The sequence below is a fragment of the Schistocerca piceifrons genome, unplaced genomic scaffold (genome assembly GCF_021461385.2).
Source record: "Schistocerca piceifrons isolate TAMUIC-IGC-003096 unplaced genomic scaffold, iqSchPice1.1 HiC_scaffold_542, whole genome shotgun sequence".
In the NCBI taxonomy this organism is placed as follows: Eukaryota; Metazoa; Arthropoda; class Insecta; order Orthoptera; family Acrididae; genus Schistocerca; species Schistocerca piceifrons.
Genome location: NW_025728780.1, coordinates 38,892 through 66,581, shown reverse-complemented (window position 1 = coordinate 66,581; position 27,690 = coordinate 38,892). Strand labels below are relative to the sequence as shown.

Below are 27,690 nucleotides of genomic sequence, written 5' to 3'. Positions count from 1 at the left end.
ACACTTTCGTAGCGGCTAATGGAAACCCTAGAGAAAAGAGTGAGGCCACGCCGTTTTGTGCCATCAGATTGCTTCTGAAGATGGCGGTTTCACTTGTCGGGAGTCGCTTCCGCCACCGGCAGTCGTGGCCGAGTGGTTAAGGCGTCTGACTTGAAATCAGATTCCCTCTGGGAGCGTAGGTTCGAGTCCTGCCGGCTGCGAAAATTTTCTCGCTCTCAAAAGGCGGACGTTCAGCTGCATCCTAGCAGTTGCGTCACTACTAAACACGTGGGTCACCAGCAATGTGCAGTGTTATTTGATCCAGGGCGCAGCGTTACAGTCGCGCCCAGAAGCCGCAGCTCATCTCCGCGTCTCACAGCCGTCCACCAGGTGTTAGTACAAGTGTCGCCTCACTGGGCAGTGCAGATGTGTCCATTTTAGCTTGCAGACGATGACATGTAGCAATTTATGAGCTAACGCAGGTGGAATGTTTTACCGTGCGTATCTGCTAGATACTGCCTCTCATACGGTGGAGAGGCTCACTCCTTCTCGTGTCTCGTTCTCTGCACACGAGTTGCCCCTGGCATCGATATAGCACGGGTTTGCTAGCGTCAGCGAAGTCAATATTACACGAATCGAGTCGACATGTTTGCTTGTTACGATGACGGAAGCAGAAGAAATGTGTGTGGAACTTCACTGCATCGCCTGCTCGCCTTTCAGCGCCCCTGTGTCTTATCAGACGAAGGTGACTGTGAAACTGGCAACGAGGCAGACGTGAACGAACACATGCAAATGGCCGCCTTGAACGTCAGCCGAAATAGCTCAGTTGGGAGAGCGTTAGACTGAAGATCTAAAGGTCCCTGGTTCGATCCCGGGTTTCGGCAGGTATTCATTTTGATGCGACGCCAATGGAATTACTCTGCGTTTGTGATAATGCAACTACCGCTGACAACAAAAATGACTCTCTCCTGTAGCTGTTCTGGTTGCCTAGTGCATGCCGTAAGAGGAACTCACTAGACAACTAACTCCCTTAGAAGCAAAAGGATTAAAAATATCCTACCGACTGCATTCCTTTTTCTGTGTCAGGTGGTGAAGAACGTCTTCAACGGAACCGTGAAATGAGCGAAAACGTGGGAAACATTGCATTCGAAATGCTTGTGAATTTTCCAATTGCCCAGTGAGTGTCGACAAAACACGTAAATTCTCTGCTCCAACGTATGAGACGTAACAACTGGTGCAATTTGTTGTTGCATCATGTGCCAGCAGTCTTCGATAGTGTGTTACGAGCTTAGCGCGATAAGTTTGTAGACAGCATTTAGGCGACGTTTTATTAGTAACAGCCCCATACAGCGATTGCACAACAGTAAAGGACATGAGTCAATGTATAGTTGTGCATCGTGGGAGGTTTCACAGCGTCGTGTGCCCGGATAGCTCAGTCGGTAGAGCGTTAGGCGTTTAAGCTAAGGGTCCAGGGTTCAAGTCCCTGTCCAGGTGGAGATTTTAATACTTTGGTAGCGATTCGTCTGGTAGCGCTGGAAACGTTACGGAAAATAATGCAGCTACGCCGTTTTCTGACACCACAGTGCTTTAAACGGTAGCAGTTGCACCGCGCTAACGGCAGTCGTGGCCGAGTGGTTAAGGCGTCCGACTCGAAATCAGATTCCCTGTGGGAGCGTAGGTTCGAATCCTACCGGCTGCGTGCGATTTTGCGTAAAGAGGAGCAAACATTTTCGCACACATGTGACATGCGTGGGCGAATGCGGGTGCAAACCAGTGACGCCATTCTCAACAAGACGAAAATTTCCGTTTTAAGAATACTGAGTTTTCGCGACGACCGCTGCTTACTGTGGCTATCGGTTCACCTCACACTGACGCTGGTACTGCAGCACAGATGTGCTCGAAAGTGATGGAGAGAGCGAACATTTCAGATTCTTTTTAAGAATCGCAATTTCAATCATTCGAGTGCGGCAAAAGCAGTGGTGCAGCGTTTCTTTTCTTAAGATCTCGCAGCTGCTTGGAGGTATGTCCATCGTTCTAAGGCGCCAGAAAACTAGCGTCAGCGGTGCGTCAGTGGGAAGTCGGTGAAGTCGCCATTGGAGCCATAAGCCAGTAATTACGACATGCGAATCACTCGCACACCACGCAGCTGTACGATAATGCTCGTGCGTGGGCCCGCATAGCTGAGTCGGTAGAGCGTTAGGGTCCTGGGTTCAAGTCCCTGTCTGGGCAAAAATGACTACACTTTCGTAGCGGCTAATGGAAACCCTAGAGAAAAGAGTGAGGCCACGCCGTTTTGTGCCATCAGATTGCTTCTGAAGATGGCGTTTTCACTTGTCGGGAGTCGCTTCCGCCACCGGCAGTCGTGGCCGAGTGGTTGCGGGTGGACTAAGATGTATTTGAATTAGAGGAAGTAAAACAAAGCACTCCTCTTAAATGACTGCGGAAAATCTCCATTCTTACCAAGGAAAGTAATTGCATTATATAAAAAAAAGAATTTTTAAGAGGAAGGAATGGAACGGCACGTTGCAGTGAAAATGAAAAACTTTCAGGTACCGTGTGTTACAGCAATATACTATACATGACAGACTGGTGAAGAGCTGTTTCTTGGCAAGAGAGCAGTGCTGAATTTCTTTTACCAAACATTTTAACATTGTTCCAGGTTTACAAAGCAACATGACAAATGCTGCGGAGTGCCCTACACTGTCTTGTTCAGTTACGCTGGAATGGCTGAATTCACAGAATTGTGTTGTGAGAAAATCTGCTCTTAAGAATGTCATTTTAAGGCTCATCAGAAATGAGTTCAGGGAAATATTTCTTGAAATCCTGACAGAAAAAGGAACTTCTGTTAACAACAGGTTCCAATTGAAAGGGATAACAGTTCACAAAAAATTTATGGCAGAAGGGAAAGCATCGATAAATTTTCAACTTCAAAAATTAATTTTATTGATTTCAAATGCACCACCGGTAAACCTTCTGACGTTCCTGAAGACCGTATTTATAAAATTAAGTGCAGATACTGCTTCTACCAAGGTTCCCATTAAATCTAGGTTACTGTCTGCAAAAGATAAAATAATGCAAGAAATAAGTCCAGTTACTCTGCAAGAGGTAAATAAAGCAAAGGCAAAAGTAAGCTTACCGAATACTGTAACTACACCACCAACTGGGAAGAAGAGGCCATTGCAAACAATGCAAGTAATGGGCACCAAGAAAATTCGGATAGCCTCAGGTCTAGACCCCTGTCCTTTAACAGATGAGCAAAAGCAGGTGTTAGAAGCAGCTCTTAAGGGCCAAAACATATTTTTTACAGGTAGTGCTGGTACTGGTAAGTCCTACCTACTTCAGCGAATTCTAGGAGCATTACCTCCAGATGTTACAGTAGCCACAGCTAGCACAGGTGTGGCAGCCTGTCAGATAGGTGGTGTAACATTGCACTCATTTGCAGGAATAGGAAGTGGTCAGGCTTCCAAAGAACGCTGTATTGAATTGGCTACTCGCCCACAGGTTCAGCAGATGTGGAGAAAATGTCGTCATCTAATAATAGATGAAATTTCTATGGTTGAAGGAGAATTTTTTGAGAAACTGGACTATGTTGCCCGAATAGTGAGGAACAATGAGAGACCATTTGGAGGAATACAGCTTATCCTGTGTGGTGACTTTCTTCAGCTTCCACCAGTTTGTCGTGATGCAAAACCTGGTCAAGCAAAAATTTGTTTCCAGAGTGCTGTCTGGGACCAGGTTATACATACAAGCTTTGAACTTAATAAAGTGCATCGCCAGGCAGATCCAGAATTCATTAAAATTTTGCAAAATGTACGGATCGGCAGGATCACTCCAGAAATTTCGGATAAGTTAATATCTACGTCGAAACATAAGATTGAAGTGGAAGGAATACTTGCAACAAGATTGTGCAGCCATATGCAAGATGCAGATTTGATCAACCGTACTAAAATGGGAGAGTTGCCAGGGATGCCAGCTATTCGTTTCTGTTCCAGAAAAGAGTATGTTATTCGTCCAGATCGCTGGGTTGTGAAAGCTGCTGGAGGTACAATACTTACAAGAAAGCAGCTACCACTTAGACTTGCATGGGCTTTCTCAATTCATAAATCACAGGGCTTATCACTGGACTGTGTGGAAATGTCTCTATCACGTGTGTTTGAGGCAGGTCAGGCATATGTTGCTCTGTCCAGAGCAAAGAATTTTGATACATTGAGGGTTCTTGACTTTGATCCTAAACAGGTCTGGGCAAATCCAGAAGTTTTGGCCTTTTATAGGAAATTTCGGCGAACTCTACATGCCATGGAAATTGTTCCTTTAGGCAAAAAAGCCAGAAAACATTACTAAAAGTAAATTAGTTTCATTAATTTTGTTTCATTTTGACACTGTACTTTGGTGCAATTCTAAATAAAATTTTCAGATTTTTTAAAAAAAAAAAAAAAAAAAAAAGTGGTTAAGGCGTCTGACTTGAAATCAGATTCCCTCTGGGAGCGTAGGTTCGAGTCCTGCCGGCTGCGAAAATTTTCTCGCTCTCAAAAGGCGGACGTTCAGCTGCATCCTAGCAGTTGCGTCACTACTAAACACGTGGGTCACCAGCAATGTGCAGTGTTATTTGATCCAGGGCGCAGCGTTACAGTCGCGCCCAGAAGCCGCAGCTCATCTCCGCGTCTCACAGCCGTCCACCAGGTGTTAGTACAAGTGTCGCCTCACTGGGCAGTGCAGATGTGTCCATTTTAGCTTGCAGACGATGACGTGTAGCAATTTATGAGCTAACGCAGGTGGAATGTTTTACCGTGCGTATCTGCTAGATACTGCCTCTCATACGGTGGAGAGGCTCACTCCTTCTCGTGTCTCGTTCTCTGCACACGAGTTGCCCCTGGCATCGATATAGCACGGGTTTGCTAGCGTCAGCGAAGTCAATATTACACGAATCGAGTCGACATGTTTGCTTGTTACGATGACGGAAGCAGAAGAAATGTGTGTGGAACTTCACTGCATCGCCTGCTCGCCTTTCAGCGCCCCTGTGTCTTATCAGACGAAGGTGACTGTGAAACTGGCAACGAGGCAGACGTGAACGAACACATGCAAATGGCCGCCTTGAACGTCAGCCGAAATAGCTCAGTTGGGAGAGCGTTAGACTGAAGATCTAAAGGTCCCTGGTTCGATCCCGGGTTTCGGCAGGTATTCATTTTGATGCGACGCCAATGGAATTACTCTGCGTTTGTGATAATGCAACTACCGCTGACAACAAAAATGACTCTCTCCTGTAGCTGTTCTGGTTGCCTAGTGCATGCCGTAAGAGGAACTCACTAGACAACTAACTCCCTTAGAAGCAAAAGGATTAAAAATATCCTACCGACTGCATTCCTTTTTCTGTGTCAGGTGGTGAAGAACGTCTTCAACGGAACCGTGAAATGAGCGAAAACGTGGGAAACATTGCATTCGAAATGCTTGTGAATTTTCCAATTGCCCAGTGAGTGTCGACAAAACACGTAAATTCTCTGCTCCAACGTATGAGACGTAACAACTGGTGCAATTTGTTGTTGCATCATGTGCCAGCAGTCTTCGATAGTGTGTTACGAGCTTAGCGCGATAAGTTTGTAGACAGCATTTAGGCGACGTTTTATTAGTAACAGCCCCATACAGCGATTGCACAACAGTAAAGGACATGAGTCAATGTATAGTTGTGCATCGTGGGAGGTTTCACAGCGTCGTGTGCCCGGATAGCTCAGTCGGTAGAGCGTTAGGCGTTTAAGCTAAGGGTCCAGGGTTCAAGTCCCTGTCCAGGTGGAGATTTTAATACTTTGGTAGCGATTCGTCTGGTAGCGCTGGAAACGTTACGGAAAATAATGCAGCTACGCCGTTTTCTGACACCACAGTGCTTTAAACGGTAGCAGTTGCACCGCGCTAACGGCAGTCGTGGCCGAGTGGTTAAGGCGTCCGACTCGAAATCAGATTCCCTGTGGGAGCGTAGGTTCGAATCCTACCGGCTGCGTGCGATTTTGCGTAAAGAGGAGCAAACATTTTCGCACACATGTGACATGCGTGGGCGAATGCGGGTGCAAACCAGTGACGCCATTCTCAACAAGACGAAAATTTCCGTTTTAAGAATACTGAGTTTTCGCGACGACCGCTGCTTACTGTGGCTATCGGTTCACCTCACACTGACGCTGGTACTGCAGCACAGATGTGCTCGAAAGTGATGGAGAGAGCGAACATTTCAGATTCTTTTTAAGAATCGCAATTTCAATCATTCGAGTGCGGCAAAAGCAGTGGTGCAGCGTTTCTTTTCTTAAGATCTCGCAGCTGCTTGGAGGTATGTCCATCGTTTTAAGGCGCCAGAAAACTAGCGTCAGCGGTGCGTCAGTGGGAAGTCGGTGAAGTCGCCATTGGAGCCATAAGCCAGTAATTACGACATGCGAATCACTCGCACACCACGCAGCTGTACGATAATGCTCGTGCGTGGGCCCGCATAGCTGAGTCGGTAGAGCGTTAGGGTCCTGGGTTCAAGTCCCTGTCTGGGCAAAAATGACTACACTTTCGTAGCGGCTAATGGAAACCCTAGAGAAAAGAGTGAGGCCACGCCGTTTTGTGCCATCAGATTGCTTCTGAAGATGGCGGTTTCACTTGTCGGGAGTCGCTTCCGCCACCGGCAGTCGTGGCCGAGTGGTTAAGGCGTCTGACTTGAAATCAGATTCCCTCTGGGAGCGTAGGTTCGAGTCCTGCCGGCTGCGAAAATTTTCTCGCTCTCAAAAGGCGGACGTTCAGCTGCATCCTAGCAGTTGCGTCACTACTAAACACGTGGGTCACCAGCAATGTGCAGTGTTATTTGATCCAGGGCGCAGCGTTACAGTCGCGCCCAGAAGCCGCAGCTCATCTCCGCGTCTCACAGCCGTCCACCAGGTGTTAGTACAAGTGTCGCCTCACTGGGCAGTGCAGATGTGTCCATTTTAGCTTGCAGACGATGACGTGTAGCAATTTATGAGCTAACGCAGGTGGAATGTTTTACCGTGCGTATCTGCTAGATACTGCCTCTCATACGGTGGAGAGGCTCACTCCTTCTCGTGTCTCGTTCTCTGCACACGAGTTGCCCCTGGCATCGATATAGCACGGGTTTGCTAGCGTCAGCGAAGTCAATATTACACGAATCGAGTCGACATGTTTGCTTGTTACGATGACGGAAGCAGAAGAAATGTGTGTGGAACTTCACTGCATCGCCTGCTCGCCTTTCAGCGCCCCTGTGTCTTATCAGACGAAGGTGACTGTGAAACTGGCAACGAGGCAGACGTGAACGAACACATGCAAATGGCCGCCTTGAACGTCAGCCGAAATAGCTCAGTTGGGAGAGCGTTAGACTGAAGATCTAAAGGTCCCTGGTTCGATCCCGGGTTTCGGCAGGTATTCATTTTGATGCGACGCCAATGGAATTACTCTGCGTTTGTGATAATGCAACTACCGCTGACAACAAAAATGACTCTCTCCTGTAGCTGTTCTGGTTGCCTAGTGCATGCCGTAAGAGGAACTCACTAGACAACTAACTCCCTTAGAAGCAAAAGGATTAAAAATATCCTACCGACTGCATTCCTTTTTCTGTGTCAGGTGGTGAAGAACGTCTTCAACGGAACCGTGAAATGAGCGAAAACGTGGGAAACATTGCATTCGAAATGCTTGTGAATTTTCCAATTGCCCAGTGAGTGTCGACAAAACACGTAAATTCTCTGCTCCAACGTATGAGACGTAACAACTGGTGCAATTTGTTGTTGCATCATGTGCCAGCAGTCTTCGATAGTGTGTTACGAGCTTAGCGCGATAAGTTTGTAGACAGCATTTAGGCGACGTTTTATTAGTAACAGCCCCATACAGCGATTGCACAACAGTAAAGGACATGAGTCAATGTATAGTTGTGCATCGTGGGAGGTTTCACAGCGTCGTGTGCCCGGATAGCTCAGTCGGTAGAGCGTTAGGCGTTTAAGCTAAGGGTCCAGGGTTCAAGTCCCTGTCCAGGTGGAGATTTTAATACTTTGGTAGCGATTCGTCTGGTAGCGCTGGAAACGTTACGGAAAATAATGCAGCTACGCCGTTTTCTGACACCACAGTGCTTTAAACGGTAGCAGTTGCACCGCGCTAACGGCAGTCGTGGCCGAGTGGTTAAGGCGTCCGACTCGAAATCAGATTCCCTGTGGGAGCGTAGGTTCGAATCCTACCGGCTGCGTGCGATTTTGCGTAAAGAGGAGCAAACATTTTCGCACACATGTGACATGCGTGGGCGAATGCGGGTGCAAACCAGTGACGCCATTCTCAACAAGACGAAAATTTCCGTTTTAAGAATACTGAGTTTTCGCGACGACCGCTGCTTACTGTGGCTATCGGTTCACCTCACACTGACGCTGGTACTGCAGCACAGATGTGCTCGAAAGTGATGGAGAGAGCGAACATTTCAGATTCTTTTTAAGAATCGCAATTTCAATCATTCGAGTGCGGCAAAAGCAGTGGTGCAGCGTTTCTTTTCTTAAGATCTCGCAGCTGCTTGGAGGTATGTCCATCGTTTTAAGGCGCCAGAAAACTAGCGTCAGCGGTGCGTCAGTGGGAAGTCGGTGAAGTCGCCATTGGAGCCATAAGCCAGTAATTACGACATGCGAATCACTCGCACACCACGCAGCTGTACGATAATGCTCGTGCGTGGGCCCGCATAGCTGAGTCGGTAGAGCGTTAGGGTCCTGGGTTCAAGTCCCTGTCTGGGCAAAAATGACTACACTTTCGTAGCGGCTAATGGAAACCCTAGAGAAAAGAGTGAGGCCACGCCGTTTTGTGCCATCAGATTGCTTCTGAAGATGGCGGTTTCACTTGTCGGGAGTCGCTTCCGCCACCGGCAGTCGTGGCCGAGTGGTTAAGGCGTCTGACTTGAAATCAGATTCCCTCTGGGAGCGTAGGTTCGAGTCCTGCCGGCTGCGAAAATTTTCTCGCTCTCAAAAGGCGGACGTTCAGCTGCATCCTAGCAGTTGCGTCACTACTAAACACGTGGGTCACCAGCAATGTGCAGTGTTATTTGATCCAGGGCGCAGCGTTACAGTCGCGCCCAGAAGCCGCAGCTCATCTCCGCGTCTCACAGCCGTCCACCAGGTGTTAGTACAAGTGTCGCCTCACTGGGCAGTGCAGATGTGTCCATTTTAGCTTGCAGACGATGACGTGTAGCAATTTATGAGCTAACGCAGGTGGAATGTTTTACCGTGCGTATCTGCTAGATACTGCCTCTCATACGGTGGAGAGGCTCACTCCTTCTCGTGTCTCGTTCTCTGCACACGAGTTGCCCCTGGCATCGATATAGCACGGGTTTGCTAGCGTCAGCGAAGTCAATATTACACGAATCGAGTCGACATGTTTGCTTGTTACGATGACGGAAGCAGAAGAAATGTGTGTGGAACTTCACTGCATCGCCTGCTCGCCTTTCAGCGCCCCTGTGTCTTATCAGACGAAGGTGACTGTGAAACTGGCAACGAGGCAGACGTGAACGAACACATGCAAATGGCCGCCTTGAACGTCAGCCGAAATAGCTCAGTTGGGAGAGCGTTAGACTGAAGATCTAAAGGTCCCTGGTTCGATCCCGGGTTTCGGCAGGTATTCATTTTGATGCGACGCCAATGGAATTACTCTGCGTTTGTGATAATGCAACTACCGCTGACAACAAAAATGACTCTCTCCTGTAGCTGTTCTGGTTGCCTAGTGCATGCCGTAAGAGGAACTCACTAGACAACTAACTCCCTTAGAAGCAAAAGGATTAAAAATATCCTACCGACTGCATTCCTTTTTCTGTGTCAGGTGGTGAAGAACGTCTTCAACGGAACCGTGAAATGAGCGAAAACGTGGGAAACATTGCATTCGAAATGCTTGTGAATTTTCCAATTGCCCAGTGAGTGTCGACAAAACACGTAAATTCTCTGCTCCAACGTATGAGACGTAACAACTGGTGCAATTTGTTGTTGCATCATGTGCCAGCAGTCTTCGATAGTGTGTTACGAGCTTAGCGCGATAAGTTTGTAGACAGCATTTAGGCGACGTTTTATTAGTAACAGCCCCATACAGCGATTGCACAACAGTAAAGGACATGAGTCAATGTATAGTTGTGCATCGTGGGAGGTTTCACAGCGTCGTGTGCCCGGATAGCTCAGTCGGTAGAGCGTTAGGCGTTTAAGCTAAGGGTCCAGGGTTCAAGTCCCTGTCCAGGTGGAGATTTTAATACTTTGGTAGCGATTCGTCTGGTAGCGCTGGAAACGTTACGGAAAATAATGCAGCTACGCCGTTTTCTGACACCACAGTGCTTTAAACGGTAGCAGTTGCACCGCGCTAACGGCAGTCGTGGCCGAGTGGTTAAGGCGTCCGACTCGAAATCAGATTCCCTGTGGGAGCGTAGGTTCGAATCCTACCGGCTGCGTGCGATTTTGCGTAAAGAGGAGCAAACATTTTCGCACACATGTGACATGCGTGGGCGAATGCGGGTGCAAACCAGTGACGCCATTCTCAACAAGACGAAAATTTCCGTTTTAAGAATACTGAGTTTTCGCGACGACCGCTGCTTACTGTGGCTATCGGTTCACCTCACACTGACGCTGGTACTGCAGCACAGATGTGCTCGAAAGTGATGGAGAGAGCGAACATTTCAGATTCTTTTTAAGAATCGCAATTTCAATCATTCGAGTGCGGCAAAAGCAGTGGTGCAGCGTTTCTTTTCTTAAGATCTCGCAGCTGCTTGGAGGTATGTCCATCGTTTTAAGGCGCCAGAAAACTAGCGTCAGCGGTGCGTCAGTGGGAAGTCGGTGAAGTCGCCATTGGAGCCATAAGCCAGTAATTACGACATGCGAATCACTCGCACACCACGCAGCTGTACGATAATGCTCGTGCGTGGGCCCGCATAGCTGAGTCGGTAGAGCGTTAGGGTCCTGGGTTCAAGTCCCTGTCTGGGCAAAAATGACTACACTTTCGTAGCGGCTAATGGAAACCCTAGAGAAAAGAGTGAGGCCACGCCGTTTTGTGCCATCAGATTGCTTCTGAAGATGGCGGTTTCACTTGTCGGGAGTCGCTTCCGCCACCGGCAGTCGTGGCCGAGTGGTTAAGGCGTCTGACTTGAAATCAGATTCCCTCTGGGAGCGTAGGTTCGAGTCCTGCCGGCTGCGAAAATTTTCTCGCTCTCAAAAGGCGGACGTTCAGCTGCATCCTAGCAGTTGCGTCACTACTAAACACGTGGGTCACCAGCAATGTGCAGTGTTATTTGATCCAGGGCGCAGCGTTACAGTCGCGCCCAGAAGCCGCAGCTCATCTCCGCGTCTCACAGCCGTCCACCAGGTGTTAGTACAAGTGTCGCCTCACTGGGCAGTGCAGATGTGTCCATTTTAGCTTGCAGACGATGACGTGTAGCAATTTATGAGCTAACGCAGGTGGAATGTTTTACCGTGCGTATCTGCTAGATACTGCCTCTCATACGGTGGAGAGGCTCACTCCTTCTCGTGTCTCGTTCTCTGCACACGAGTTGCCCCTGGCATCGATATAGCACGGGTTTGCTAGCGTCAGCGAAGTCAATATTACACGAATCGAGTCGACATGTTTGCTTGTTACGATGACGGAAGCAGAAGAAATGTGTGTGGAACTTCACTGCATCGCCTGCTCGCCTTTCAGCGCCCCTGTGTCTTATCAGACGAAGGTGACTGTGAAACTGGCAACGAGGCAGACGTGAACGAACACATGCAAATGGCCGCCTTGAACGTCAGCCGAAATAGCTCAGTTGGGAGAGCGTTAGACTGAAGATCTAAAGGTCCCTGGTTCGATCCCGGGTTTCGGCAGGTATTCATTTCAGTTCGCCGGCGGACGGCGTGGAGGAAGGACGTAGTGTGGTGTGCGCTACGCCGTCTGTGCTTCCGCGTGGTAAGTCTTGCGCTTGCTGCGGATTAAAACTCCTTTTATAGAACGCTTCGAGAAGTAATGAGTAGCATGCAGTGATGGCTCAACCAAGTCGAAAAGATACGTTGAAACTTACCTTTGATCCTCGATATGCCAGACCCAAGTCGTTTGAAGTAGAAAATTGGTTAGAAGAAGATATGAAGCTCTCCTTTAATGATGTAATTGGGATCCACCTGTCGATTGTAACTTGTGTCGTGTTTGTTAAAATGCGTAGTTCCGAGTTGTGCGAGAAAATAGTTGAGTCTTCCGGAGGTGTCATGAAATTTAAGCACTCAGATGGAAACGTTGGTGAAGTCACCGTTGCACATGCTGGTTTTGGCATTCGCACAATTCGAATCTTCGAGTTACCTTTTGAGATTACAACAGACCAAATTAATGCTGTAATTTCACCCTTCGGGAAAGTGCTCAGCAACTTTGCCGAGAAATGGTCAAGCGCGCATAAATTCCCAGTACTAAATGGCGTACGTCAGCTTCGTGTAGAGTTACAAAAGCACATCCCGTCGTACATCAATGTCTGCGGATATAGAGGGATTGTAATTTATGACGACCAACCGCGAACCTGTGCCGCCTGTAACAAGCCTGGGCACGTTCGCGCAGAATGTATACAGCGGCGCGTTGCACAGCTGCCGGCCGGCGAGGCCGCCAGGCCACCGGCGATGACAACACTGCCGGGAACCTACGCCGCCGTGGCACGCGAACGGCCGACTGTCTCCTCAGCCCCTGAATCGTGTGCAAATACAAATTCTCCAAACACTGAAATTCCAATGGACGTCAGTGCCGTCATAGCTGACGACCTACAAGAGTCCCGCCAGTCTACGGAAACAGTTGAAGTTCCACCGACACAGGCACCTGCAATTGTAAAGGCAGCAGATCCGCCGGAAGCTGAAGACCGACACACCTTGCAGGAAAGCGACACTAACGTTGATACTGAAGAAAGTCCGTCGAGAGGCAATTCTCCAAAGAAAAATAAGAAACGCCGGCTGGCGCGCAAAGGTGCAGAGGAGACAGCTCCCACACTCCGACAAAAAGCGAAGGAAATAGGTAGTACCTTACGCCAACAGATCTGTAGCAACACGAAAGCGACACCAGTTTCTGTGGAGCGTTCCCCTTCTGCGCTGGACAAACGAGACGTCCAAGGAAAGCCACCAAAGAAAGCATCCAACGACTGTCAAGAAACGAGTCACTCTCATGAAGCTTCACTCGTCCCACCCACGACGACAACCTCAACCAGCTGGGCAGACGAAAGCGACCATAACAATGCCGACGCTGAAATGACAGAAGTTTCAGAAACTCAGACAGACTGTAAGCTAGCCCCACAGGTGGCTGATTTCTTCAACGACGACGTCTCCGCGAACGAACATTCTAAAGAACAAGGACACACCGCTGAAACATTTGCTACCGGTGAATATTATTAAGATGCGTTTTAAAGCTGACGTTTGCGAGAAAAAACAGAAGAATGTTTTTTAAAGTTAGATCAAGTAGAACGAAGAATGTCTGACATACAAGCATACAAAATCGCGACAGTAAACCTTAACAAGATTCACAGTTCCTTTAAACTACAGAACTTAAAAGATTTTATATATGCTTCTGACAGTGACATTATCCTTTTACAAGAAGTGACAGACATTGAGCTTGGTAACATACCTGGCTTCAACGCCATTACAAACCCAGGGCATGGAGCGGAAATGGGCACGGCTCTGCTCACAAAGGAGGGCATAGTAGTCCAAGATGTAGTTAAACTACCAAACAGTAAAGGCATAGCGGCCACAATAAACAACATACGGCTCATTAACGTGTATGCCCCTTCAGGATCCAGTAACAGGCACCGCAGAACGGAGTTCTTTAAAGAAGAAATTGTCCCACTATTTGGAACTCGATATGATCACCTTATCCTAGGAGGAGATTTTAATTGTGTTTTGCATGCCAAAGACCAAACTCCCAATTTTAACAAGTGCACTGAACTGGAACGTATAGTTAATGACTTAAGACTAACAGACTCATGGGAACATATGCACGGTGCAGCCCCTGGCTTCACCCACGCCACAAGTCACTCGGCGAGCCGTCTCGACAGGATATATGTAACGCACAATTTGAGACACCTCATTTTGCAGTCCGAAGTATGGCCTACCGTTTTTTCAGATCATGCTGCTTACATATGCACAATCAATCTGATAAACCAAGGGACATTCAGAGGTCGAGGCACATGGAAGCTCAATGTGTCACATCTGGAAGACCATGCTTGTCAGGAGGCATTTCACAAGGTATGGAGAGAGTGTGAAAGCAAATTTAGCTCGTACAACTCTGGCACTGACTGGTGGCTGAAACATGCCAAACCTAAAATACGGAGGTTTTTCATAAACTACTCCAAAGACAAAAACTTTTGGCACAAATCAACTATAGAATTTTACTTTCAGTGTCTAAGGGATTTGTACAAGTGCGATGCAACAGTTGTGGACAACTACGAAAGAATTAACAAAATTAAAGCAAAAATCTTAGCACTACGGCGTAAACAACTGGAAGGCTACCAAATAAGGTCGCGTGCCCAGAACATAGCCCAGCACGAGGTCACTTCCATTTATCATGTCATTCGTGAAAGCAAAAGGGCGGCTCGCAAGATATTATCTGAAATAACAACTGATGATGGAAGGAAGCTGACGAAGCAAAGAGAGATTAAAGAGGCAATCGTACAGCATTTTGAATCCTTAATGTCTAGTCAGACGGTTGACGAACAGCTTCAAGACGAGTTAATGATTAACCTCCAGGGCAAAGTATCCCACGCGGAAGCACAAACTCTCATCTCGGAAGTGACTGAAGAAGACGTCGAAGAAGCTATATATGGAAGCACGAAAAATAAGGCTCCAGGGGCAGATGGAATTCCGGCAGAATTTTATCGCAGATTCAGTGGCCTCGTAAAAGGCAAGTTTACTCTCATCTGCAACGAACTGCTAAACCCTGAGAATGACATCCCGAAGGAATTTCGTGAGGGACTCGTAGTGCTAGTGCCAAAAACTACCAATACGAAATCTGTAAGTGCTCTGAGGCCAATTACGCTTTTAAACAGCGATTACAAAATCTTTGGCCGCATCCTCGCTCGCAGGCTGAAAACCACAATGACCAGCGTCACTGGCCCTTATCAAACAAGTGTGGGCAAAGACAGAAGAATTCTCCAGACCCTCTGTGATTACAGGGACCTAATCTCAACGGCCGACGTCTGCAAAATAAAATGTGCACTCATCTCACTCGACTTTGACAAAGCCTTCGACAGAGTTAATCATAGTTTTCTCCTTCGCACCATGGGCGCAATGGGCTTCCCACCTCTATTCATTGCGGTAGTAAGAAATACAGTAACAAACAACTCAGCCAGATTTGTCATCAATGGACACATTAGTCGTCCGATTGACGTCACCAGCTCCATTAGGCAAGGGTGTCCAATGTCAATGGCACTCTTCGCCATCGCCATCGAGCCCCTGCTTGCCTCCCTTATGAAACATCTACAAGGACTACAAATACATGGAGAAAAGATCGTGTGCAAGGCATACGCTGATGATGTTGGCTTCCTAGTCGTGAATGGCGCTGAAGTACAGAGCGCACTACGAATAGTAACAAAATATGAACAGGCATCTGGTGCAAAACTTAATAGAACAAAGTCGGGGATTTTCAACATCGGCCGTGGAATTGGGACGCAAACGCAGGATCTGTTACGCGAGCTTGTAACCATGAAATGTCTCGGCATAGATTTTAAAAGAAATATCAAGCACACTATTGCTGCGAATTATCGAAAATTACTTAACAGCATACGCGCCTCTGTACAAGCACATAGTATTAGGAAACTCGATGAACTTCAAAAAGTAACAGTGGCAAATGTATACATCACATCCAAAGTTAATTATGTAGCACAAGTTCTGCCACCACCTGCGACTTTGTTGAAAAGCATCGCATCTGCACTAGGACACTTTGTGAGCCGCGGACGTATTTTCAAAGTCAAATATGACATTCTGATGCTCCCTACGAAATGTGGTGGGTTAAATCTTACCGATGTCAGCAAAAAAGCGCAAGCCTTATACCTTGCTACCACATACAAACAATGGAAAGAGCCAAGTGGTACCCTTGCTGCACATTTGTTAAACGAAATAGCTCCTGCTGACGTCAGTGCACCTATAAATGTCCAACACATACCCAACGGACTATACCACTTGACATACTTTTTCGTAGAATACAGCTATATACAGGCAAGGATTCCTGGAAAAGACATCATGAAAGTAAAAGAACTTTATAATAACTTGATGAAAGACAAACCCAGAAACGACGTAGAACAAAAGTATCCTTGTTATAACTGGGAAACAATATGGGAAAATATTCACTGCCGGAACTTGCCAACGTATGTCAAATCGACCTGGTACTTTGCTGTAAACAGAAAAATCACGACGAACTCTAAACTTCACTCTATTCGATTGGCCGAGTCACCGCTGTGTCCATTATGTAAAATACCAGATACCGAAGAGCATAGATTGCTGTGTGACAGGGTAAAAGAAATATGGCTCTACATAAGACAAAAGATAGCGAGCGTCAGCAGAACTACGCCCAATGCCGTTACGACTGCTGAATTTTTAAACCCTGACGGTATACCTTACCCTAAAACAAAACGAAATGCAATTAACTGGTTGAAAGGCCAAACGATGCATTACGTCCTAACAAAAGACTCAAGCAATAGGGAGGACTTCTGGGTATACCTTACAACTGAGCACCACAAGTTGATGTGTACTAAAAAATACAAAGAAAATTACGCAAACTTTTTAACTAAAACAATCCTGTAACCATTAGAAATGCGTAATTTACATTGCACATTCAAGCATTTCGTATATTAGACGAATGATTTTTGGTTAAAGTTTGTTCTACACGTAGCAGGAGGAGGATTTCCAACAGAAAGTAGTCAGAGAAGATCATCAGTATAGACCAATTAAGCCTATGTGTATCTATTACTTTGGTTTCGGAGAAACACAGTGATGAAACTGGTATACGCCATTTATTTAGTTTCTGTTTTTCTTTCCTTTTCTTTTCACAAGAAGACACATTTATGTTAATTAAGTGTAAAATCAAGCAGAAGAAGCCTGTTTTACTTCATTACGTTCTGAAAAAGGAAATTATACTTATCAGCCATAATGAGTTTTCTTCTTTCCGTTTTTCCACGCACGGAGAACGAAATTTACAGATGCAGTTCCATAACCACAACAATTATGAGACTGCCTTCTCAATGGAATTTACATTTATTTTTATTCAAGCCATGTTGCAAACAAAGGCAACAGAAGGGGCATACTTCGTTCGTCGTTCACAAGAAGCGCGTTTCCACATCATCAAGTTACATTCATTCTTAAAGGCGGAGAAGCCGGGCCGAGAAGGCAACACTTGGCGAGCGTAAAGGATGGGTTGAAGGGGAGGAAGGAGACCCAAAAAGAAAAAAAAAAAAAATAAAAAAAAAAAAAAAAAAAAAAAAAAAAAAAAAAAAAAAGTGGTTAAGGCGTCCGACTCGAAATCAGATTCCCTGTGGGAGCGTAGGTTCGAATCCTACCGGCTGCGTGCGATTTTGCGTAAAGAGGAGCAAACATTTTCGCACACATGTGACATGCGTGGGCGAATGCGGGTGCAAACCAGTGACGCCATTCTCAACAAGACGAAAATTTCCGTTTTAAGAATACTGAGTTTTCGCGACGACCGCTGCTTACTGTGGCTATCGGTTCACCTCACACTGACGCTGGTACTGCAGCACAGATGTGCTCGAAAGTGATGGAGAGAGCGAACATTTCAGATTCTTTTTAAGAATCGCAATTTCAATCATTCGAGTGCGGCAAAAGCAGTGGTGCAGCGTTTCTTTTCTTAAGATCTCGCAGCTGCTTGGAGGTATGTCCATCGTTTTAAGGCGCCAGAAAACTAGCGTCAGCGGTGCGTCAGTGGGAAGTCGGTGAAGTCGCCATTGGAGCCATAAGCCAGTAATTACGACATGCGAATCACTCGCACACCACGCAGCTGTACGATAATGCTCGTGCGTGGGCCCGCATAGCTGAGTCGGTAGAGCGTTAGGGTCCTGGGTTCAAGTCCCTGTCTGGGCAAAAATGACTACACTTTCGTAGCGGCTAATGGAAACCCTAGAGAAAAGAGTGAGGCCACGCCGTTTTGTGCCATCAGATTGCTTCTGAAGATGGCGGTTTCACTTGTCGGGAGTCGCTTCCGCCACCGGCAGTCGTGGCCGAGTGGTTAAGGCGTCTGACTTGAAATCAGATTCCCTCTGGGAGCGTAGGTTCGAGTCCTGCCGGCTGCGAAAATTTTCTCGCTCTCAAAAGGCGGACGTTCAGCTGCATCCTAGCAGTTGCGTCACTACTAAACACGTGGGTCACCAGCAATGTGCAGTGTTATTTGATCCAGGGCGCAGCGTTACAGTCGCGCCCAGAAGCCGCAGCTCATCTCCGCGTCTCACAGCCGTCCACCAGGTGTTAGTACAAGTGTCGCCTCACTGGGCAGTGCAGATGTGTCCATTTTAGCTTGCAGACGATGACGTGTAGCAATTTATGAGCTAACGCAGGTGGAATGTTTTACCGTGCGTATCTGCTAGATACTGCCTCTCATACGGTGGAGAGGCTCACTCCTTCTCGTGTCTCGTTCTCTGCACACGAGTTGCCCCTGGCATCGATATAGCACGGGTTTGCTAGCGTCAGCGAAGTCAATATTACACGAATCGAGTCGACATGTTTGCTTGTTACGATGACGGAAGCAGAAGAAATGTGTGTGGAACTTCACTGCATCGCCTGCTCGCCTTTCAGCGCCCCTGTGTCTTATCAGACGAAGGTGACTGTGAAACTGGCAACGAGGCAGACGTGAACGAACACATGCAAATGGCCGCCTTGAACGTCAGCCGAAATAGCTCAGTTGGGAGAGCGTTAGACTGAAGATCTAAAGGTCCCTGGTTCGATCCCGGGTTTCGGCAGGTATTCATTTTGATGCGACGCCAATGGAATTACTCTGCGTTTGTGATAATGCAACTACCGCTGACAACAAAAATGACTCTCTCCTGTAGCTGTTCTGGTTGCCTAGTGCATGCCGTAAGAGGAACTCACTAGACAACTAACTCCCTTAGAAGCAAAAGGATTAAAAATATCCTACCGACTGCATTCCTTTTTCTGTGTCAGGTGGTGAAGAACGTCTTCAACGGAACCGTGAAATGAGCGAAAACGTGGGAAACATTGCATTCGAAATGCTTGTGAATTTTCCAATTGCCCAGTGAGTGTCGACAAAACACGTAAATTCTCTGCTCCAACGTATGAGACGTAACAACTGGTGCAATTTGTTGTTGCATCATGTGCCAGCAGTCTTCGATAGTGTGTTACGAGCTTAGCGCGATAAGTTTGTAGACAGCATTTAGGCGACGTTTTATTAGTAACAGCCCCATACAGCGATTGCACAACAGTAAAGGACATGAGTCAATGTATAGTTGTGCATCGTGGGAGGTTTCACAGCGTCGTGTGCCCGGATAGCTCAGTCGGTAGAGCGTTAGGCGTTTAAGCTAAGGGTCCAGGGTTCAAGTCCCTGTCCAGGTGGAGATTTTAATACTTTGGTAGCGATTCGTCTGGTAGCGCTGGAAACGTTACGGAAAATAATGCAGCTACGCCGTTTTCTGACACCACAGTGCTTTAAACGGTAGCAGTTGCACCGCGCTAACGGCAGTCGTGGCCGAGTGGTTAAGGCGTCCGACTCGAAATCAGATTCCCTGTGGGAGCGTAGGTTCGAATCCTACCGGCTGCGTGCGATTTTGCGTAAAGAGGAGCAAACATTTTCGCACACATGTGACATGCGTGGGCGAATGCGGGTGCAAACCAGTGACGCCATTCTCAACAAGACGAAAATTTCCGTTTTAAGAATACTGAGTTTTCGCGACGACCGCTGCTTACTGTGGCTATCGGTTCACCTCACACTGACGCTGGTACTGCAGCACAGATGTGCTCGAAAGTGATGGAGAGAGCGAACATTTCAGATTCTTTTTAAGAATCGCAATTTCAATCATTCGAGTGCGGCAAAAGCAGTGGTGCAGCGTTTCTTTTCTTAAGATCTCGCAGCTGCTTGGAGGTATGTCCATCGTTTTAAGGCGCCAGAAAACTAGCGTCAGCGGTGCGTCAGTGGGAAGTCGGTGAAGTCGCCATTGGAGCCATAAGCCAGTAATTACGACATGCGAATCACTCGCACACCACGCAGCTGTACGATAATGCTCGTGCGTGGGCCCGCATAGCTGAGTCGGTAGAGCGTTAGGGTCCTGGGTTCAAGTCCCTGTCTGGGCAAAAATGACTACACTTTCGTAGCGGCTAATGGAAACCCTAGAGAAAAGAGTGAGGCCACGCCGTTTTGTGCCATCAGATTGCTTCTGAAGATGGCGGTTTCACTTGTCGGGAGTCGCTTCCGCCACCGGCAGTCGTGGCCGAGTGGTTAAGGCGTCTGACTTGAAATCAGATTCCCTCTGGGAGCGTAGGTTCGAGTCCTGCCGGCTGCGAAAATTTTCTCGCTCTCAAAAGGCGGACGTTCAGCTGCATCCTAGCAGTTGCGTCACTACTAAACACGTGGGTCACCAGCAATGTGCAGTGTTATTTGATCCAGGGCGCAGCGTTACAGTCGCGCCCAGAAGCCGCAGCTCATCTCCGCGTCTCACAGCCGTCCACCAGGTGTTAGTACAAGTGTCGCCTCACTGGGCAGTGCAGATGTGTCCATTTTAGCTTGCAGACGATGACGTGTAGCAATTTATGAGCTAACGCAGGTGGAATGTTTTACCGTGCGTATCTGCTAGATACTGCCTCTCATACGGTGGAGAGGCTCACTCCTTCTCGTGTCTCGTTCTCTGCACACGAGTTGCCCCTGGCATCGATATAGCACGGGTTTGCTAGCGTCAGCGAAGTCAATATTACACGAATCGAGTCGACATGTTTGCTTGTTACGATGACAGAAGCAGAAGAAATGTGTGTGGAACTTCACTGCATCGCCTGCTCGCCTTTCAGCGCCCCTGTGTCTTATCAGACGAAGGTGACTGTGAAACTGGCAACGAGGCAGACGTGAACGAACACATGCAAATGGCCGCCTTGAACGTCAGCCGAAATAGCTCAGTTGGGAGAGCGTTAGACTGAAGATCTAAAGGTCCCTGGTTCGATCCCGGGTTTCGGCAGGTATTCATTTTGATGCGACGCCAATGGAATTACTCTGCGTTTGTGATAATGCAACTACCGCTGACAACAAAAATGACTCTCTCCTGTAGCTGTTCTGGTTGCCTAGTGCATGCCGTAAGAGGAACTCACTAGACAACTAACTCCCTTAGAAGCAAAAGGATTAAAAATATCCTACCGACTGCATTCCTTTTTCTGTGTCAGGTGGTGAAGAACGTCTTCAACGGAACCGTGAAATGAGCGAAAACGTGGGAAACATTGCATTCGAAATGCTTGTGAATTTTCCAATTGCCCAGTGAGTGTCGACAAAACACGTAAATTCTCTGCTCCAACGTATGAGACGTAACAACTGGTGCAATTTGTTGTTGCATCATGTGCCAGCAGTCTTCGATAGTGTGTTACGAGCTTAGCGCGATAAGTTTGTAGACAGCATTTAGGCGACGTTTTATTAGTAACAGCCCCATACAGCGATTGCACAACAGTAAAGGACATGAGTCAATGTATAGTTGTGCATCGTGGGAGGTTTCACAGCGTCGTGTGCCCGGATAGCTCAGTCGGTAGAGCGTTAGGCGTTTAAGCTAAGGGTCCAGGGTTCAAGTCCCTGTCCAGGTGGAGATTTTAATACTTTGGTAGCGATTCGTCTGGTAGCGCTGGAAACGTTACGGAAAATAATGCAGCTACGCCGTTTTCTGACACCACAGTGCTTTAAACGGTAGCAGTTGCACCGCGCTAACGGCAGTCGTGGCCGAGTGGTTAAGGCGTCCGACTCGAAATCAGATTCCCTGTGGGAGCGTAGGTTCGAATCCTACCGGCTGCGTGCGATTTTGCGTAAAGAGGAGCAAACATTTTCGCACACATGTGACATGCGTGGGCGAATGCGGGTGCAAACCAGTGACGCCATTCTCAACAAGACGAAAATTTCCGTTTTAAGAATACTGAGTTTTCGCGACGACCGCTGCTTACTGTGGCTATCGGTTCACCTCACACTGACGCTGGTACTGCAGCACAGATGTGCTCGAAAGTGATGGAGAGAGCGAACATTTCAGATTCTTTTTAAGAATCGCAATTTCAATCATTCGAGTGCGGCAAAAGCAGTGGTGCAGCGTTTCTTTTCTTAAGATCTCGCAGCTGCTTGGAGGTATGTCCATCGTTTTAAGGCGCCAGAAAACTAGCGTCAGCGGTGCGTCAGTGGGAAGTCGGTGAAGTCGCCATTGGAGCCATAAGCCAGTAATTACGACATGCGAATCACTCGCACACCACGCAGCTGTACGATAATGCTCGTGCGTGGGCCCGCATAGCTGAGTCGGTAGAGCGTTAGGGTCCTGGGTTCAAGTCCCTGTCTGGGCAAAAATGACTACACTTTCGTAGCGGCTAATGGAAACCCTAGAGAAAAGAGTGAGGCCACGCCGTTTTGTGCCATCAGATTGCTTCTGAAGATGGCGGTTTCACTTGTCGGGAGTCGCTTCCGCCACCGGCAGTCGTGGCCGAGTGGTTAAGGCGTCTGACTTGAAATCAGATTCCCTCTGGGAGCGTAGGTTCGAGTCCTGCCGGCTGCGAAAATTTTCTCGCTCTCAAAAGGCGGACGTTCAGCTGCATCCTAGCAGTTGCGTCACTACTAAACACGTGGGTCACCAGCAATGTGCAGTGTTATTTGATCCAGGGCGCAGCGTTACAGTCGCGCCCAGAAGCCGCAGCTCATCTCCGCGTCTCACAGCCGTCCACCAGGTGTTAGTACAAGTGTCGCCTCACTGGGCAGTGCAGATGTGTCCATTTTAGCTTGCAGACGATGACGTGTAGCAATTTATGAGCTAACGCAGGTGGAATGTTTTACCGTGCGTATCTGCTAGATACTGCCTCTCATACGGTGGAGAGGCTCACTCCTTCTCGTGTCTCGTTCTCTGCACACGAGTTGCCCCTGGCATCGATATAGCACGGGTTTGCTAGCGTCAGCGAAGTCAATATTACACGAATCGAGTCGACATGTTTGCTTGTTACGATGACAGAAGCAGAAGAAATGTGTGTGGAACTTCACTGCATCGCCTGCTCGCCTTTCAGCGCCCCTGTGTCTTATCAGACGAAGGTGACTGTGAAACTGGCAACGAGGCAGACGTGAACGAACACATGCAAATGGCCGCCTTGAACGTCAGCCGAAATAGCTCAGTTGGGAGAGCGTTAGACTGAAGATCTAAAGGTCCCTGGTTCGATCCCGGGTTTCGGCAGGTATTCATTTTGATGCGACGCCAATGGAATTACTCTGCGTTTGTGATAATGCAACTACCGCTGACAACAAAAATGACTCTCTCCTGTAGCTGTTCTGGTTGCCTAGTGCATGCCGTAAGAGGAACTCACTAGACAACTAACTCCCTTAGAAGCAAAAGGATTAAAAATATCCTACCGACTGCATTCCTTTTTCTGTGTCAGGTGGTGAAGAACGTCTTCAACGGAACCGTGAAATGAGCGAAAACGTGGGAAACATTGCATTCGAAATGCTTGTGAATTTTCCAATTGCCCAGTGAGTGTCGACAAAACACGTAAATTCTCTGCTCCAACGTATGAGACGTAACAACTGGTGCAATTTGTTGTTGCATCATGTGCCAGCAGTCTTCGATAGTGTGTTACGAGCTTAGCGCGATAAGTTTGTAGACAGCATTTAGGCGACGTTTTATTAGTAACAGCCCCATACAGCGATTGCACAACAGTAAAGGACATGAGTCAATGTATAGTTGTGCATCGTGGGAGGTTTCACAGCGTCGTGTGCCCGGATAGCTCAGTCGGTAGAGCGTTAGGCGTTTAAGCTAAGGGTCCAGGGTTCAAGTCCCTGTCCAGGTGGAGATTTTAATACTTTGGTAGCGATTCGTCTGGTAGCGCTGGAAACGTTACGGAAAATAATGCAGCTACGCCGTTTTCTGACACCACAGTGCTTTAAACGGTAGCAGTTGCACCGCGCTAACGGCAGTCGTGGCCGAGTGGTTAAGGCGTCCGACTCGAAATCAGATTCCCTGTGGGAGCGTAGGTTCGAATCCTACCGGCTGCGTGCGATTTTGCGTAAAGAGGAGCAAACATTTTCGCACACATGTGACATGCGTGGGCGAATGCGGGTGCAAACCAGTGACGCCATTCTCAACAAGACGAAAATTTCCGTTTTAAGAATACTGAGTTTTCGCGACGACCGCTGCTTACTGTGGCTATCGGTTCACCTCACACTGACGCTGGTACTGCAGCACAGATGTGCTCGAAAGTGATGGAGAGAGCGAACATTTCAGATTCTTTTTAAGAATCGCAATTTCAATCATTCGAGTGCGGCAAAAGCAGTGGTGCAGCGTTTCTTTTCTTAAGATCTCGCAGCTGCTTGGAGGTATGTCCATCGTTTTAAGGCGCCAGAAAACTAGCGTCAGCGGTGCGTCAGTGGGAAGTCGGTGAAGTCGCCATTGGAGCCATAAGCCAGTAATTACGACATGCGAATCACTCGCACACCACGCAGCTGTACGATAATGCTCGTGCGTGGGCCCGCATAGCTGAGTCGGTAGAGCGTTAGGGTCCTGGGTTCAAGTCCCTGTCTGGGCAAAAATGACTACACTTTCGTAGCGGCTAATGGAAACCCTAGAGAAAAGAGTGAGGCCACGCCGTTTTGTGCAAAAAAAAAAAAAAAAAAAAAAAAAAAAAAAAAAAAAAAAAAAAAAAAAAAAAAAATAAAAAAAAAAAGTCCTGCCGGCTGCGAAAATTTTCTCGCTCTCAAAAGGCGGACGTTCAGCTGCATCCTAGCAGTTGCGTCACTACTAAACACGTGGGTCACCAGCAATGTGCAGTGTTATTTGATCCAGGGCGCAGCGTTACAGTCGCGCCCAGAAGCCGCAGCTCATCTCCGCGTCTCACAGCCGTCCACCAGGTGTTAGTACAAGTGTCGCCTCACTGGGCAGTGCAGATGTGTCCATTTTAGCTTGCAGACGATGACGTGTAGCAATTTATGAGCTAACGCAGGTGGAATGTTTTACCGTGCGTATCTGCTAGATACTGCCTCTCATACGGTGGAGAGGCTCACTCCTTCTCGTGTCTCGTTCTCTGCACACGAGTTGCCCCTGGCATCGATATAGCACGGGTTTGCTAGCGTCAGCGAAGTCAATATTACACGAATCGAGTCGACATGTTTGCTTGTTACGATGACAGAAGCAGAAGAAATGTGTGTGGAACTTCACTGCATCGCCTGCTCGCCTTTCAGCGCCCCTGTGTCTTATCAGACGAAGGTGACTGTGAAACTGGCAACGAGGCAGACGTGAACGAACACATGCAAATGGCCGCCTTGAACGTCAGCCGAAATAGCTCAGTTGGGAGAGCGTTAGACTGAAGATCTAAAGGTCCCTGGTTCGATCCCGGGTTTCGGCAGGTATTCATTTTGATGCGACGCCAATGGAATTACTCTGCGTTTGTGATAATGCAACTACCGCTGACAACAAAAATGACTCTCTCCTGTAGCTGTTCTGGTTGCCTAGTGCATGCCGTAAGAGGAACTCACTAGACAACTAACTCCCTTAGAAGCAAAAGGATTAAAAATATCCTACCGACTGCATTCCTTTTTCTGTGTCAGGTGGTGAAGAACGTCTTCAACGGAACCGTGAAATGAGCGAAAACGTGGGAAACATTGCATTCGAAATGCTTGTGAATTTTCCAATTGCCCAGTGAGTGTCGACAAAACACGTAAATTCTCTGCTCCAACGTATGAGACGTAACAACTGGTGCAATTTGTTGTTGCATCATGTGCCAGCAGTCTTCGATAGTGTGTTACGAGCTTAGCGCGATAAGTTTGTAGACAGCATTTAGGCGACGTTTTATTAGTAACAGCCCCATACAGCGATTGCACAACAGTAAAGGACATGAGTCAATGTATAGTTGTGCATCGTGGGAGGTTTCACAGCGTCGTGTGCCCGGATAGCTCAGTCGGTAGAGCGTTAGGCGTTTAAGCTAAGGGTCCAGGGTTCAAGTCCCTGTCCAGGTGGAGATTTTAATACTTTGGTAGCGATTCGTCTGGTAGCGCTGGAAACGTTACGGAAAATAATGCAGCTACGCCGTTTTCTGACACCACAGTGCTTTAAACGGTAGCAGTTGCACCGCGCTAACGGCAGTCGTGGCCGAGTGGTTAAGGCGTCCGACTCGAAATCAGATTCCCTGTGGGAGCGTAGGTTCGAATCCTACCGGCTGCGTGCGATTTTGCGTAAAGAGGAGCAAACATTTTCGCACACATGTGACATGCGTGGGCGAATGCGGGTGCAAACCAGTGACGCCATTCTCAACAAGACGAAAATTTCCGTTTTAAGAATACTGAGTTTTCGCGACGACCGCTGCTTACTGTGGCTATCGGTTCACCTCACACTGACGCTGGTACTGCAGCACAGATGTGCTCGAAAGTGATGGAGAGAGCGAACATTTCAGATTCTTTTTAAGAATCGCAATTTCAATCATTCGAGTGCGGCAAAAGCAGTGGTGCAGCGTTTCTTTTCTTAAGATCTCGCAGCTGCTTGGAGGTATGTCCATCGTTTTAAGGCGCCAGAAAACTAGCGTCAGCGGTGCGTCAGTGGGAAGTCGGTGAAGTCGCCATTGGAGCCATAAGCCAGTAATTACGACATGCGAATCACTCGCACACCACGCAGCTGTACGATAATGCTCGTGCGTGGGCCCGCATAGCTGAGTCGGTAGAGCGTTAGGGTCCTGGGTTCAAGTCCCTGTCTGGGCGAAAATGACTACACTTTCGTAGCGGCTAATGGAAACCCTAGAGAAAAGAGTGAGGCCACGCCGTTTTGTGCCATCAGATTGCTTCTGAAGATGGCGGTTTCACTTGTCGGGAGTCGCTTCCGCCACCGGCAGTCGTGGCCGAGTGGTTGCGGCGAGCGGACGTGCCCGTCGCGAGCTCCGCTAGCAGCTGTGTTTACATCGTTGGCCGTCGTGGTTTGCAGCGGCCTGGTGTCTATACTCAGCGTGTTTCTTCTCTTTTTGTAAGTTTTTCAAGGATATATTGTGGAAAATGGTGTCGTACAACCGGTCTAATACTATTCAGTTGTTGTTTGATCGCGAATTTCCGCGTCCCACGGCTTTTGAAATACATCATTGGATCCGATCGGAATTGCAAATAGACCCAGCTTTGCTTGACGGTGTTCATTTAGATTTTATTGTTAATTCCGTGTTCTTGAAACTCCTTGATAGTGAACTATGTGAGCGTTTGGTGGCCGTCAATGGCGGGGTTCGGAAGTTTAAACATGCTGATGGGACTATTAGTGACGTGCAGGTTCTACATGCCGGTTATGGTGTACGAAATGTGAAGGTTTTCCATCTGCCTTTTGAAGTGCCCTTGGATGAAATTCGCCGTGCATTAAGTTTATATGGGACTATCTTTGCTGTTACTAAAGATTATTGGTCGTCCGCGTATGTTTATCAATGTGATAACGGCGTCCGTACTGTGCGGATGGACTTAAAGAAACACATTCCGTCCTTCGTTATCATAGGCGGCCATAGGGCTTTCATCTCCTACACCGGCCAACCTCCAACGTGTTCTCTCTGTCATTCTACTGAACATATGCGGAATTCTTGT

At 47.8% G+C, this 27,690-nt stretch overlaps 1 protein-coding gene and 32 non-coding genes across 33 annotated transcripts; all 33 read left to right on the top strand.

The window, feature by feature from the left end:
* Positions 1 to 118: 118 nt before the first annotated feature.
* Trnas-uga lies at positions 119 to 200 on the top strand. The gene has a single exon. It is a non-coding gene; the product is annotated as a tRNA-Ser (tRNA).
* A 590-nt stretch (positions 201 to 790) lies between these two features.
* On the top strand, positions 791 to 863 carry Trnaf-gaa. The gene has a single exon. It is a non-coding gene; the product is annotated as a tRNA-Phe (tRNA).
* Positions 864 to 1,400: 537 nt separating this feature from the next.
* Trnak-uuu lies at positions 1,401 to 1,473 on the top strand. The gene has a single exon. It is a non-coding gene; the product is annotated as a tRNA-Lys (tRNA).
* A 123-nt stretch (positions 1,474 to 1,596) lies between these two features.
* Trnas-cga lies at positions 1,597 to 1,678 on the top strand. The gene has a single exon. It is a non-coding gene; the product is annotated as a tRNA-Ser (tRNA).
* A 716-nt stretch (positions 1,679 to 2,394) lies between these two features.
* Positions 2,395 to 4,367, top strand: LOC124757099 (ATP-dependent DNA helicase PIF1-like). Its single transcript, XM_047249054.1, has one exon. It carries the CDS (start codon positions 2,653 to 2,655, stop codon positions 4,318 to 4,320), a length of 1,668 nt encoding a protein of 555 aa, XP_047105010.1. The 5' UTR covers positions 2,395 to 2,652; the 3' UTR covers positions 4,321 to 4,367.
* A 713-nt stretch (positions 4,368 to 5,080) lies between these two features.
* On the top strand, positions 5,081 to 5,153 carry Trnaf-gaa. The gene has a single exon. It is a non-coding gene; the product is annotated as a tRNA-Phe (tRNA).
* A 537-nt stretch (positions 5,154 to 5,690) lies between these two features.
* Positions 5,691 to 5,763, top strand: Trnak-uuu. The gene has a single exon. It is a non-coding gene; the product is annotated as a tRNA-Lys (tRNA).
* A 123-nt stretch (positions 5,764 to 5,886) lies between these two features.
* Trnas-cga lies at positions 5,887 to 5,968 on the top strand. The gene has a single exon. It is a non-coding gene; the product is annotated as a tRNA-Ser (tRNA).
* A 657-nt stretch (positions 5,969 to 6,625) lies between these two features.
* Trnas-uga lies at positions 6,626 to 6,707 on the top strand. The gene has a single exon. It is a non-coding gene; the product is annotated as a tRNA-Ser (tRNA).
* Positions 6,708 to 7,297: 590 nt separating this feature from the next.
* Positions 7,298 to 7,370, top strand: Trnaf-gaa. Its single transcript has one exon. It is a non-coding gene; the product is annotated as a tRNA-Phe (tRNA).
* Positions 7,371 to 7,907: 537 nt separating this feature from the next.
* On the top strand, positions 7,908 to 7,980 carry Trnak-uuu. Its single transcript has one exon. It is a non-coding gene; the product is annotated as a tRNA-Lys (tRNA).
* A 123-nt stretch (positions 7,981 to 8,103) lies between these two features.
* On the top strand, positions 8,104 to 8,185 carry Trnas-cga. The gene has a single exon. It is a non-coding gene; the product is annotated as a tRNA-Ser (tRNA).
* A 657-nt stretch (positions 8,186 to 8,842) lies between these two features.
* On the top strand, positions 8,843 to 8,924 carry Trnas-uga. Its single transcript has one exon. It is a non-coding gene; the product is annotated as a tRNA-Ser (tRNA).
* A 590-nt stretch (positions 8,925 to 9,514) lies between these two features.
* On the top strand, positions 9,515 to 9,587 carry Trnaf-gaa. The gene has a single exon. It is a non-coding gene; the product is annotated as a tRNA-Phe (tRNA).
* A 537-nt stretch (positions 9,588 to 10,124) lies between these two features.
* Positions 10,125 to 10,197, top strand: Trnak-uuu. Its single transcript has one exon. It is a non-coding gene; the product is annotated as a tRNA-Lys (tRNA).
* Positions 10,198 to 10,320: 123 nt separating this feature from the next.
* Trnas-cga lies at positions 10,321 to 10,402 on the top strand. The gene has a single exon. It is a non-coding gene; the product is annotated as a tRNA-Ser (tRNA).
* A 657-nt stretch (positions 10,403 to 11,059) lies between these two features.
* Trnas-uga lies at positions 11,060 to 11,141 on the top strand. The gene has a single exon. It is a non-coding gene; the product is annotated as a tRNA-Ser (tRNA).
* Positions 11,142 to 11,731: 590 nt separating this feature from the next.
* On the top strand, positions 11,732 to 11,804 carry Trnaf-gaa. Its single transcript has one exon. It is a non-coding gene; the product is annotated as a tRNA-Phe (tRNA).
* A 6,349-nt stretch (positions 11,805 to 18,153) lies between these two features.
* On the top strand, positions 18,154 to 18,235 carry Trnas-uga. Its single transcript has one exon. It is a non-coding gene; the product is annotated as a tRNA-Ser (tRNA).
* Positions 18,236 to 18,825: 590 nt separating this feature from the next.
* On the top strand, positions 18,826 to 18,898 carry Trnaf-gaa. The gene has a single exon. It is a non-coding gene; the product is annotated as a tRNA-Phe (tRNA).
* Positions 18,899 to 19,435: 537 nt separating this feature from the next.
* On the top strand, positions 19,436 to 19,508 carry Trnak-uuu. The gene has a single exon. It is a non-coding gene; the product is annotated as a tRNA-Lys (tRNA).
* A 123-nt stretch (positions 19,509 to 19,631) lies between these two features.
* Trnas-cga lies at positions 19,632 to 19,713 on the top strand. Its single transcript has one exon. It is a non-coding gene; the product is annotated as a tRNA-Ser (tRNA).
* Positions 19,714 to 20,370: 657 nt separating this feature from the next.
* On the top strand, positions 20,371 to 20,452 carry Trnas-uga. The gene has a single exon. It is a non-coding gene; the product is annotated as a tRNA-Ser (tRNA).
* Positions 20,453 to 21,042: 590 nt separating this feature from the next.
* On the top strand, positions 21,043 to 21,115 carry Trnaf-gaa. The gene has a single exon. It is a non-coding gene; the product is annotated as a tRNA-Phe (tRNA).
* Positions 21,116 to 21,652: 537 nt separating this feature from the next.
* Trnak-uuu lies at positions 21,653 to 21,725 on the top strand. Its single transcript has one exon. It is a non-coding gene; the product is annotated as a tRNA-Lys (tRNA).
* A 123-nt stretch (positions 21,726 to 21,848) lies between these two features.
* Positions 21,849 to 21,930, top strand: Trnas-cga. The gene has a single exon. It is a non-coding gene; the product is annotated as a tRNA-Ser (tRNA).
* Positions 21,931 to 22,587: 657 nt separating this feature from the next.
* On the top strand, positions 22,588 to 22,669 carry Trnas-uga. The gene has a single exon. It is a non-coding gene; the product is annotated as a tRNA-Ser (tRNA).
* A 590-nt stretch (positions 22,670 to 23,259) lies between these two features.
* On the top strand, positions 23,260 to 23,332 carry Trnaf-gaa. The gene has a single exon. It is a non-coding gene; the product is annotated as a tRNA-Phe (tRNA).
* Positions 23,333 to 23,869: 537 nt separating this feature from the next.
* On the top strand, positions 23,870 to 23,942 carry Trnak-uuu. The gene has a single exon. It is a non-coding gene; the product is annotated as a tRNA-Lys (tRNA).
* Positions 23,943 to 24,065: 123 nt separating this feature from the next.
* Positions 24,066 to 24,147, top strand: Trnas-cga. Its single transcript has one exon. It is a non-coding gene; the product is annotated as a tRNA-Ser (tRNA).
* Positions 24,148 to 25,420: 1,273 nt separating this feature from the next.
* Positions 25,421 to 25,493, top strand: Trnaf-gaa. The gene has a single exon. It is a non-coding gene; the product is annotated as a tRNA-Phe (tRNA).
* Positions 25,494 to 26,030: 537 nt separating this feature from the next.
* Positions 26,031 to 26,103, top strand: Trnak-uuu. Its single transcript has one exon. It is a non-coding gene; the product is annotated as a tRNA-Lys (tRNA).
* A 123-nt stretch (positions 26,104 to 26,226) lies between these two features.
* On the top strand, positions 26,227 to 26,308 carry Trnas-cga. Its single transcript has one exon. It is a non-coding gene; the product is annotated as a tRNA-Ser (tRNA).
* The last annotated feature ends 1,382 nt before the right edge of the window (positions 26,309 to 27,690 follow it).